Source organism: Typopeltis vanoorti, chromosome 8, assembly GCF_054136105.1.
Source record: "Typopeltis vanoorti isolate ZY-2024b chromosome 8, IOZ_Tvanoo_1.0, whole genome shotgun sequence".
In the NCBI taxonomy this organism is placed as follows: domain Eukaryota; kingdom Metazoa; phylum Arthropoda; class Arachnida; order Uropygi; family Thelyphonidae; genus Typopeltis; species Typopeltis vanoorti.
Window position 1 is genome coordinate 6,416,089 of NC_143556.1, and position 13,444 is coordinate 6,429,532.

At 35.8% G+C, this 13,444-nt stretch overlaps 1 protein-coding gene across 2 annotated transcripts in view; it reads left to right on the forward strand.

Annotated features, from left to right (window-relative positions):
- Window positions 1-13,444, forward strand: part of NELF-B (negative elongation factor B) — a 146,166-nt gene that overhangs the window by 39,894 nt on the left and 92,828 nt on the right. For both annotated transcript variants that reach the window (XM_090396498.1, XM_090396499.1), the window contains exon 4: window positions 9,351-9,499. In XM_090396498.1, the coding sequence (XP_090252624.1) occupies window positions 9,351-9,499 (149 nt within the window). The remainder of the gene's footprint in view (window positions 1-9,350; window positions 9,500-13,444) is intronic.

The following is a 13,444-nucleotide window of genomic DNA, read 5'->3' on the forward strand; positions in this document are numbered from 1 at the left end:
CCAGTCCTGAGGCTCAAATTAAACAAAATGGTCAAGGGCACTGACAATTCTTTAGCCGCTTCACGTACGACACAAGCTGGTATACCATCCAATCCCACAGATGTATTGACATTGAGGTTCTGTAATAGACTAGTTACCTCTACTTCATTCATCACAATTCCAGTATAAGCCGTTGGTTCTTCCATTTCTGCAAAGTCACCACCTGGATGATATACTCTTGCAAAGTGCTTGCTCAGTAATTCCACAATATCGACTAATTCGGTTACCTCCCTACCCTCAGCATTTTTTAAGATCATTCTACCATGAGCATTTTTCCTTTTACTTGCAACATATTGAAAAAACTGTTTGGGATTCTCTTTAGCTGCGTGGCCAATTTCCTTTCGCAATCTGCTTTTGCTTTTCTTACCACCCTTGTTACCATCCTGGCCTGAGCTTTATACTGTTCCTGCACCTGATGGTTCCCCTTCTCCTTAAATTCCCTCCACAATTGTTTCTTTTTTTGCAGCTCAAGCTTAATAGTGTTATTCATCCATTTAACCCCTACTTGATTTATTATTTGGACTCTTGGTATACAGTCAACCATTGCCTCCTGCAAACAGTTCTTAACCACCTCCCATGCACTATCAACATCCAGCCCTTGCAGTTTTACATGCCATGGCATTGAGCCAAGCACACACCTAAGCTTGTCATACTTACCAGCCCGGTAATTCCACATGTACCCTGTCTTAATTGTAAATTCGACTCCTTTAGCCACCTCCCAAGTCATGACCTTATGGTCACTCTCACCAATTGGTGGCAACATGGTCATGTTCGTTACAGCCACATTCTCAGTTGCAATTACTAGGTCCAGCACTCTCTGCCCCCTGGTATTTTCCAATACATGTTGCCGTAGATAGTTGTCCCTTAATAACCACATAAAATCCAATTCCTTCCTCCCATGTGCCCTCTCCTCTTTCCAGTCAATGTTACCATAATTGAAATCACCCATAATAATTACCCTCCTTCCACTCATTTCTTCTATTTGCTTATGCATACTATCCCCACCATCTATTCCATCACCTGGTCTATAGCAGCACCCAATTGTGTATTTTGTTCTGCTAGATTCTATCTCACACCAAACAGCCTCAAATGTGCTTTTTTCCCCATCCTGCAGTTCAACTTCTATACTCCTTGGCTGAAGCTCATCAGCTATCATCAATAACACTCCTCCTCCCTTTTTATTCACCCTGTCACTCCTGAACACGCTATACCCATCGCATTCAATCCCACTAGCTCTATCATCTTCTGTCAGCCATGTTTCACTAATACCAACAACCTGTGGCCTGGAAGTGCCAACCATGGCCAAAAACTCTTCCTTCTTGTTCCTAATACTCCTGGCATTAGTCTACATGAATCGCAGAAGCCCATTTGTCCCATCCCTACTTTGATGCCTTATACTAACTATCCCATTCTGATTTGATGTCCGTCGTACTCGCTCGGGCATAATATACTCATTCATACACTTAACTGCCTCCCTAAAGTCTGCATATCTACTCCCCCCCCCCCTTAATGAATCTAGTTTCCCTGAGTCTGTACATCCACTTCCACATCATTCATCAACACTTTTTCAAGTCTCCGTACACCAACTCCATTCAAATGTAACCCATCCATCTTATAAAAGTCCTTTTGCCCATCGAACTCATTCCACACATCCACAAATTCCACACCACTCTCCATGCATAACCCACGTATAAAGTCATTGGCAATTATGGCCCTCCTTCTAAACACTTCGCTGTCATACTGCGGTAAGATACTCACCATCCTAACTCTCTCACTCTTCTCTTTTGCTACCTCAAATAACTCCCTCACATCCTCTATCATTTCCATTTTGTCCTCTTTCAAATCATTTGTTCCTGCCACGATTATCATCTCTTTCACCCTCTGTTTTTACAATCGAATAGATTCACTGACGTCCTTTATGTTCGCACCCGGCTGGTACGACTTCGTTAAACTCTCAATTATTACACCTCTTAATAGCGAATCCCCATACAGCACTCGCTGTATGGGGATTATTCCTGACCTCTTCTCTCCATGTGAATTTGTGCACATTTTTATGTTGGAACATGGTGTTAGTAATAACTAGTCCATGTCCTGAGCAGAAATCCAAGTATTTGCCATTATTATTAGCTTTGCTCTTTTCTTCAAATTTTCCCCAAACATTTTTGTATGTCTGACAATCATTTCCTACTCTGCTATTTAGATCCCCAACAAGGACCAACTTTATTAAGGGAAGGGCTACTACCTAGACTAGTTTTGACCTTTATTGAGGTTTAAACTAGTCTGGATAGTGGCCCTGCCTGAAAAAATTCTCCACTTCTACCTTAGTAGAAACTTCTGTGGGATCATAGGCACAAATAAGTCTCATTGTCCAGTTCTCCATTCTGATATTTGTCCACATCACTCTACTTGAGACTGCCTGCCATTCAAGAAGATTAGCCTTCGTATTTAGTGTTGAATACTATGGCTACTCCTTTTCCTTGATTGTTATTACCTGAATATAACATTTTTTATTTATTGTTCTGAAAGATCTCAGCAGTTTGTCTTTTTTTGTTTAAGTCTCCCCTATTATGTCAATCTGGTACTTATCTAATTCCTCAGCTAGCTCCATTTCTTTGCCATTCAGGCTTCTTATGTTGATAGTACTGATCTTTAACTCTGGTGATGTTAAGTTGGGGTTTGTTTCAGTAGCTGACTTTTCGCTGTTTGCCCTAGTTACCTGGCAAAAACAATGGGGGGGCCTTGTTTAACCGGGCGATGCCCTATCCGTCATGAAATTTTGTCATGTTGTACCATCATTTTGTATTTTGGTTTAACCAATAAGAATACAATTTGGTCGGCTAAATCCCAAATTGCCTGCCCATCCTCGTTCGTTCAGTATCCAGGTAGATACCCAACAGGGTGCACCACGAGAAGGTGAGGATTGGACATTAGGTCAGAAGCCCTGGTCGGTTCTCCGCATTCCTTTAAACTTTAAAGGCTATATGGTGGTCTCCTGTCAGTTATACAGCTTTGACCCTTAAGCACCCCCTTAGAAAATTAGTTGGCTGCATATTTTCATTATCAATATTATATTTAGTGAAATATTATTTAACTTAAGGGGATATTAAATCCCAAATTGTTTTAAAACGAATAAGAAACTCAAAGATTGAAAACGGAGAGTTTCATTCCGAATATAGTAAACTATAAAAGTATTGCGGATTACTAGCGTGAGCTAATGCAAGTAGTCCTAGTATGTAGTACAATCTTGGGTAACTCGCAGCAAAGGTGGAATTTAGTGAAATATTTCCAATTAAAAGCATTAATAAAAGATAAAAACATAGTTTTCTCCTCCAATTTTTGTCTTTTAGCAACTCGTGGCAAAAGTAGAGATTTTTTACAAACTAATTACACAAATTGTGAAATTATCCTCCTTTGGAACTTAAACTGGCACCCCTACTCTGACTTCACAAATCATGCTGGAAGGGAAGCTGAATTATTTGCCATCAGTCATTCAAACCTAGCACAAATAGTCAATCTACCAAACAGAATATCAGACAATCCTCATTATTCTATCAACATTTTTGGCCTTTTTTTTTTTAAACCAGCTCTCTCTCTCTCCAAATACACTGTTGGTGTTTTGTCAATTCTGACCACGATGTTATTCAAGTTTCCTTCTCTACAGTTCATCCTCTTCCTCTCAGCCTCATATCCTATGGCACTATAATTGTGCCAACTGGGAATGACCTGTGGAATTTTTGTGCTGCTTTTGCTCTCTTGATATGATCCAAACAGCTGCACTGAATAATAACCAAACTAATCCTCATTTGAATGAGAGCCTTCATTCTTCCATTCCACTACTCCCACCACCACCAACCTGTATTCCAGCCCTGGTTCTCAAAAAAAAAAAAAAAAAATGCAGCTTATGTTTAATGTCTTAAATTAAACTCCAGCTTCTCATTCATCTTACATCCTCTCTTGCATACTTATAGCATTATGGCAACCTCACCCAAGAAAAAGAGGGATCTGTTTGCATTAGCTTTTTTCTCCTCTAACTCCTGCGACTACCAAAGCAAATTGCCACCTGTACTTCCACCAACTGCTCACTGCATGCTGCCTCCGAACTTTTGCCCAAAGGACATCAGAAAAACCCTCATTAATTTTGATAATAATAATTCATATTTCTGAATTTAAGGACACAAAACACATGTCGAAATGAGTATTTTACTTTTTATTAATAAAATAACACTTGACATTTTGACAGGGGTCAAAATGTCAAGTGTTATTTGACATTTGGGTAGGGCAATAGTGAATGCAGAAGATGTCAAAATCTTGCAGGATGATTTGGATAGATTGGAGCTCTGGACTAAGTAGAATGGATGTCAATTTAATGTGACAAAATGTAAGATTATGCATTTTGGGATGAAAAGATTAGCAGCAGTATACCACATTGGTGGAATTGTATTCCAGGAGATTGATGAGGCCAGGGACTTGGGAATGTTGGTGGATAGGGAGATGAAGTTTAGGGAGCACATTGCAAAAGTGGCTAAATCAGCTCATCAACTCACTTGGTTATTGAAAAATACTTTGACGAGCAGAGACAAGCAAGTTATTGTTCCTCTGTACCGAGCCTTGATAAAACCTCATCTCAACTACTGTGCCCAGATTTGGTCACCTAGGTTTCTTGATGGGGAGGAGTTGGAGAGGATCCAGAGGCGAGTGACCAAGATGATAGCTGGTCTATGGAATGCACCTTATGACAACAGGTTGAAGATTTGTGGGTTGCAGAAATTCGTTGATAGGCAGAAAAGGGGAGATATGATTGAGACATTCAAATTGCTGAAGGGTTTCTATAGGATTAATTCAGAGGATATTTTTGAGATCAGGGCTGGTGGTGGGAGAACTAGGAGACATCTATGGAAGCTGGGCAAGAGTGTGGTTAGCAGGAGTGTTAGAGCTGGGTTCTTTACTTTTAGAGTGGTAAATGAGTGGAATAAGCTGCCAGAGTCTGTTTTGGGTGCTATGAAGGTAAGTTCAAGGTAAGGTATGATAGATACTATGAGAATGTCGAATAGTTGCGTGGACATGATGTTTAGGGCCTCACAAACTACATGCTATTGCACTCTATACAGTTAAATTAAATCTATGTTGTTAATTAATCTTTTTTCTTAGCCTGACCTCTGGTGATAAAAAACATTTAAAAAAATAAAAATTATAAAATGAAAATAAATAAATAAAATAAAAATAAATTAAATAAAAACCTACAATAAACTCTGCTAAAGTCCTCCTGTACTAAGATTACCAAGATTCTTCTGGATTTGTACAGTTCAGATTGTTACACTGCAATTTTCTTCTGGACTTGTACAGTTCAAGTTGTTATTGAACGTTAAGGAGAGAAAAAAAAAAAAACACTTCAGGTCTTCTTGTCTATTTTTTCAGAAATTCCTCTAACATAAGGTATGGCAATAGCTTTCTTGAAACCTTTTTTGTTTTTAGTGGTATCTCTGTGGAGGATCTTGTGACTATTTTTTTTTTACTGTTTCCATTTTTCCGAAATATATGGTTGATGATCTTGTATTCCTGGTTTAGAGCTTGTTCATTTGATCAGATCGTTCGAGCCCTGTGTTTAAAGGTGCTTATGACCCCTAGTTTTTGTGTATGTACTAGCCTGTGTGTGTCTAGGTTTGTGATAGACTGAGAGGCATTTCCAAAAAAAATAGACAGAACACTACACAAATACAACATCAAAACCACCTTTAAACCCCCGAAAAAATTAAGACACCTTCTTAGTTCTTCCAAAGATCCTCTTCCACACCTAGCCCACCCAGAAGTTTTTACAAAATACAATGCACATGTAACCTACCATACATGGGGAAAACATGACGAACTATCCCAATTAGGAAGGACGAACACAAACGACACATTAAATACCACCATTTTGGAAAAACCGGCCTTTCTGACCATGCACTCCAAACATACCACAGAATTGATTGGAAAGGTACCAAGTGCCTATACTGCACCAAAACCTGGTTTGAGAGGAAATTTAAGAAGCATATGAAATGCTCAAACATAATTCAAATCTGAATAAAAATGGTCTAACCATTCCAAGGATTTGGAGGACCCATTTGCAACCTTTATAGCAACTAGAACAAGCCAAAGAAAACTCTCAATACAAGAAGACTTGAAGTGTTTTTTTTTCTCTCCTCTTAATTTTCAATAGCAACTTGAACTGTACAAGTCCAGAAGAAAATTGTAGTATAACAATCTGAACTGTGCAAATCCAGAAGAATCTTAGTAATCTTAATACAGGAGGACTTTAGCAGAGTTTATTGTAGTTTTTTTATTTAATTAATTTATATTTTATCACTAGAGGTCAGGCTAAGAAAAAGATTAATTAATAATGTAGATTTAATTTAACTGTATAGAGTGCAAGAGCATGTAGCTTGGATTCCTATACACATGTATCCTTCTGATGACCTCAATACATCGATCGATCGAAATGCCAAGTGTTATTTTATTAATAATAAATAAAATAATCATATCAACAATAGTCAGTAATCTTAATACAGGAGGACTTTAGCAGAGTTTATTGTAGTTTTTTTATTTAATTAATTTATTTTTTATCACTAGAGGTCAGGCTAAGAAAAAGATTAATTAATAACGTAGATTTAATTTAACTGTATAGAGTGCAAGAGCATGTAGCTTGGATTCCTATACACATGTATCCTTCTGATGACCTCAATACAGGGATCGAAATGTCAAGTGTTATTTTATTAATAATAAATAAAATAATCATTTCAACACGTGTTTTGGGTCCCTAAATTAGGAAATATGAATGCTGATCACCGTGTAACCTTAAAAGAAAGTCTTGATACTAATAAAGCCTGGTCCAGATGGTGTTCCTCCAGTTGTGCTCCAGATTTAACACCCATGCTGTATCTCCTATATAAACTCTTATTCTACTTGCATCTATGCAATAGCATGGAAGCAAGCCCATATCCAGCCTATACCCAAAAGGAAGACAAAAGTCAGCCATTTAACTATGGATCCATTGCTCTCACCTCAATACTTTCAAAAGTGATGGGGAAGGTTATCAACAACCAGCTTCTTCATTATTTAGAGACTTGATAGTTAATTAGTGATCACCATTATAGATTCCCCATTCTACAGCTGACCTCCTAGGCAATCTCACCCACCTTTGGACACAGGCCATGAAAAGATTTGGAGAAATTATTACTCTTGGTATTTCAAAGACATTTGATCATGTGTAGCACGAAGACCTCCTGAACTAGCTGCCTTCTTATGGCCTCCCTTTTACACTGTGATTAGAATGCCAGCTTCTTCACTGGTTGTTCATTGTGTGTCATGATGGATGGCTTCCTCTTATCAGATTTCTCTATCAGTGCTCGAGTGCCTTATGGTTCTGTGCTCTCATCATGCCCTTCCTCCTTTTATGTCAATGACCTTTCTCTGACTTCAAATCCTATTCACATCTATGCTGATGACAGTACTTTTCATTCCTCTTCCTCATTCAATAAACCCTGCAGAACCCTAATGTTAAATGCCTCAAGATCTTCCATAACCAGTGATTTGAGCATTGACCACCTCAAAATCCTGAAATGGGGTGAAAACAACTTAGTAAATTTCAATGCTAAAAAAACTCAAGCCTGCCTTATAACTGCAAGAAAATCCTATCTCATTCTCTCTCATTTTTGATAATGTTCCAGTTTCCTTTCAAGATCAACTTTCTCTTCTTGGAATGACTGTCACATCCAGTTTATCCTAGCATAAACATTTGTACATAGCCTCTAAAAAGCTTGGTATTCTCTTCTGTTCTAAGCATTACTTCTTCTCCTTTCAACTCCTAATACTTTATAAGTCTCAGATCCATCCAACCTTGGAGTACTCTTCCCATATTTGGGGTGGAGACCCAAGACCTCCCTAAGAATTCTTGATATTCAGAAGAGGGCAGTTAGCTTAATAGATGACCCCCACCTTCCCTTGCAGACTCTTCAGTCACTTTATCATAGACATTCTGTTTCAGCACTGTGCTTTTTCTACAGGTACTTTCATAGGCATTGCTCCTCTGAATTGGCTGCTACTGTTCTTTCACTTTCTTCTAACCATGTAAGAACTAGAGAAGATACTGGCCAACACACATACACTGTCCAGCTTTGAACTCACTGAACTAACTTCTCATCAATTTCCTTCATTCCATCCACCTCTATTCTTTGTAACAATCTCCCCCATACTGTTTTTCCCACTGAGTACAACCTCTCACTGTTTAAGAAAGATATTAACAAGCTACATTTTCTCCTTAATCACTTGTCACACATGACACTATTGGGTTATAGGTCTGCAACTTTTCATATGTGACTCTTATGCTGTGATTTTTGAACATTTGTGCTTTTTCTCTCTGTCAGTTTCTTATCACAGACGGTTGCTTTCTTGATTAAGAAATGCATTTTATTCTTCACTGATAAATTAATAATTAAATTCATGTGGATTCACTGTTTCTGAAATCTGAGCTACTTTGAGACTTTATCCAACTTATTAAAAAAAAAAAAAAAAAAACTTCATTGGTATCTGCAGTGCATCAGTTTCTTCTTCCTGAAAGCATTTGGAAAAGAAGCAGCTTCTTTTAATAAAGTATCTTTAGATTTAATGTTTAAGTTTTGCTTATCCTAATTTGTTTTATTCTTTTTACTAGCATGTTGTTATTGTTGTTTAGTTTATGCTATTTAGAATCTTGGCAATGGCAAGTTGCTTTCATCTTCCTATCTTATTTTTCTAATTCTAATTTTTAGTTTGTTTTTAATGAGTTTTTATTAAGACATGACCATAAAAAAAAATCAAGTGAATACACTCTGAATTAGAACTCTTATGCTATTTATTCATACGTAATGCAGGGTATCATTGTATTACCATTTTAGCCTTAGCTGTTATACCTTTTTTTTCCCTTTTTTTTTTTTTTAAGGATGTGACAGATGAGATGTAATCATGTTGATATAATCTTCCATGCAATTGATATAATCAACATGATTGCAGGTTGATTGCAATATAAGTATGCAGATCAGTTTAATTTAACTTTTTTTTATTTTTCAGTTGTTAAATTTGCTTTTTAAGTAAAGCATTTACTGTGATAGTAGACTGCATTATAATTTTTTTTAATCATTATTGAAACATTAAAGTAAGTATAATAGCATCTCTTAGTGACTTTATGATGTCACAGATGTGTGGGTGAATAAATACACAATAAACAAATATTCCAATATTTTTAGTAATTAGAATTCTCTAGAATTTTAGGTTTGAAGCATGAGTTGTTCATTGTTTAGGTACAAGAGGTTACTTCAGTTGATCCTTGCCATAAATTTACTTGGTGTTTGGATGCATGCATAAGAGAAAAGAATGTCGACATCAAACGCTCCAGAGAACTACAAGGATTCTTAGATAGCATAAAAAGGGGATCAGAACAAGTACTGGGGTAAGCTTATTACACATTTGTAATTTTATTTTAAATTTAACAACAAGAATTTTAGTAGTAAAATGTAATTATTGTGCTTTATTATTATTATTATTTCCCAAGACGTCATGGAGTCAAAGACTCATCTGGGAGGTCCTTTTATCACACACACATCTCATCATACCTTGTCTTAAACACACTCAAACTCTTTGCAGACACCACACTCTCAGGCAAGACATTCCAATCATTCACAACTCTGCACGAAAAAACCTGCCTCTCACTCCCCTACTCACACCCTCTTTATACAGTTTCCAGGTATGACCTCTGGTTCTCCCCTGATATCCCACTATTCTCTGTAGAACTTCTCCACCATTGATCTTATAACAACCCCTTACCAACTTGTAGGTCTCTATCATATCTCCCTCTCTTCCTTCTCTCCTCCAGAATCTGCAAATTACATCTTCTCAATCTTTCCTCATACTCAACATTCCAGAGGTTAGAAACTACCTTTGTCGCCTTTGGACCCTTTCCAACATCTCTTCATCCTTCTGAAAACCCGGTGACCAAATCTGGGCACAATAGTCCATGTGTGGCCTAATCAAAGCCTTATACAATGGAACAAGAATATCCCTATTTCTACACGTCAGTGTCCTTCACATCATTCCCAGAAGTCTTTTGGCTATCACTGAATTGGGAAAACACGAGTCATTTGACATTAAAAATATGCAAACAGCTGCTTTATAGTGGATAAATTCACAATCCTAGTCCTGTTTCATTTAGTAATAGTTTTTTTTTTCTTCTTCCCATGATGACAGTTTTATTTTCCTGTGTGTTACTTTTTTCCCCTCCATCAAAACATTCTTTCTGACCAAATATAGCTTGATAAAGCAAAACTCCATAAGTCAACTGTTTAAAATGTCTTGAAGTTGACTTTTGTCAGCATTTCTTAAACTTGTTTAGTGTCCAAATCAGTATAAGAATTGATAACCCACAGAACTTTGACTGCATACTTTGACTCTTCATTAATGTCTTTATTAATAAAATAAAATGCATCAATTTTTAAACATGACAAAATGAGCTTAAAAGTCTTCAGTTGACTAAATACTACTACTTAAAGAAAAAATAAATATTTATTTCTTTTTCAGCCAGATATGTATAGAAACTGTAAAGTTTTGAAAATGACAAGAGCTTGTGAATATAACTCCAATCTAAAAAGTTATACTCTCATAAGCCCTCTGGTCATTTTTGAAACTTTGTAATTTCATTCTTTTTGGCTAAAAAAAAAAAAAATTACTATCCATTCTATAAATAAATACATTTTTTTTTTCCCCAGAATCAAAACATAATTAAATGCATTAGAAATTCATTATGATGAAAATTCCTTCTTTAGAAAAAATTATTGTGATGACTAACCTTCACTTCCTTCCTCTTATGTTAAAGGCTTAATGGAGGATAATAGTACTGAGAAAGGATTAAAAATAATATTTAATTCTTCCAATCTTTTGTCTGTCACAGATACATCTTTAAGGAGTTCAATAGACTTGTAACACAGAACACACACAAGCAACACAAAACTAACTGAAACATGAATGAAAGGCTAAGAGTCTTAACTAGGTGGAGCACCATCTGTGGATAGTCATAATAGTACACTAGGATCTTGAAGTAATTAGTGTTTCCCAATTTTGGGAAGTTTTATGCAACCATATTTATACAGGTTAGTTTGATTTTTGAGAGCTGCTGTAGATTCTAAAAACAGTCCTTCTCTTTTGAATTTGAAAAGACCAACGTGCTGTCTAGAGCACGTTGGTCTTTTCCCAGTCGATTCTGTGAACTAGCCATATTCATAGCATGGTCTTCAAGGCTTGATTGACCATAATCATGATTGCAGATGTATTTTTTATGTTCTATGTGGATGGTGGCTGATATTCCTGTGTGTCTATAGTAGACCAGGAACAGGGAAATCTGTATACACCAGGAATTGAGAAAGGAGGGAAATGGTTTCAAATCGGGCTTGAAAGCTATTCATAGGTTGTATTTCTTTAAAATTCTTCCAACAAGACTTCTCTTGCACCAGAACTCAATCATATAAACCACACCTTATCTAATGGCTCCAGTTCTCAAATTTGCTACAGGATGATGTGGATTTACTTTTGATCATTGGGATCTCCATCCAAATCTCTAGTGAAAACATGCTTACCATTTGATGAAGATCCTGAATTTGGGCCATCTCTTTCATCCTTCCTTCAATAATTTTTTGTTTCTAACTTTTTTTTAATTTAAATAAATGCTTTTACATCAGTTATGCAAATACATAACTGATGTAAAAAGGTTATTAACCCTCCTACAGGCCAAGGTGGATGAAATAGCAAGACTACCCCAGACTTTTTCATGGATCAAAACTTCACCGGCATTCTATCTTTTATCAAGTATTTACCCTCCACCGCTGTTAATCCCTTAACGGCTATTTGAGAGCCATTAGCGGATTAACTGTGGTCGAGTGACTTTTATGTCACTTGTCTTTACATGTACTCTGTAACTTCAAATTTTCTTCACTGTACTAGGATATTTGATCGTTTTTTTTTTTTGCTGAACAATTTATTTCTTGTCTCTTTCCAAAAATAGAAGTTTCACATCTGCCAAAATAAATAATCAATCCTGAAATGACCATAGATCAGCCTTTGCAATGAATATACTTTAGTAGTAGTTAATTTCCTCCACTTTACTGACAATATAGATTCTTTTTCACAAATTTTCAAATGTTTGTTTATGTTTAAAATATTTTGTCAAATATTTATATTTTTAAATAACATTTAGTGAAATAAATATGACATTTTGCTTTCTTTCTTTGCAAAATATTTATATGGATTGTCACATTTCAATTTCAGGAATGATTGTTTTTTTTTTTTTTTTTATGAACAACAAATGATTATAAACTGCATTACTCAGTTTCCGATATTGTATCTTTTTTATTATCAAAAATTTATACCTAATGGTATTTTATCAGAGACTCTTTGCCTTCTTCTTTTGCTGAAAATTGCAACAGATGTTTTTTTTTTTTGTTTTTTTTTTGTAGGATGCACATTACTATAATATCCAGTACTTAACTTAATCCAGTACTTAATCTTGTATGGAATGATTAAAAATTTATGCTCATTTTTAGGATTTTTTTACTGCAATCCCCCCTCTCCTGTCCTGGAACTGAGTTGCATAACTACTTTAAATTTCTATAGCTTTAAAAGCTTTCAGACGGTATTCAAAATCTCTTATTTCAGTTTACTGTTTTGACAAAAGAAATAAAGCAATAATATTGTTGTATATTGAAGCTTCTAATTCTGTACTCTTTCTTTGAATCTGAAATCAGCGGTCTGCTGAAATTATTCTAAGATTTAGATATACTATGCTTATTTTCAACATGTAAAACTGTATACCACACAAAGAAATTTCAATTGTGTTATTTCTGTTTCTTTTTTTTTTAAAAAAATCTAAAATATTACTACTTCTATTTCTGCTGGTTGCTATTTCTGAAATACGTTTTAGAAATGCTGTACAATAATCCTCTTACCTAGAGGAAAAGCTAAAAGTCTTAGATTACTCTTTTGAGAAACACAAGACAGAAAGTTTCCTAGAAGTCGCACTAAATTGCTTCAAGCAAGAATGTTTTGTTTCGTTTTCTGTTGTTTAGATATCCTAACACAGTAAAACTGACATTTCTTTTACAGGCTGATGAAGTATTTATGCCAAAAATGATTTCTTTATTTATAGTGATCAGTTTCACTTTTATTATTGAAAAATTCTAAATTATCTCACAAATGAATTGTATATTGGGTATACTTTCTAATATTCCTTTCAGCCTAGTAACAAGTTGTAGACTAACGGAGATTACTAATCCCCCCCGCCACACACACACCACTGGGAACCGGATCAAAAGAACATGCCCAGAACATGGTTCTTTCAATTAAAAGTACC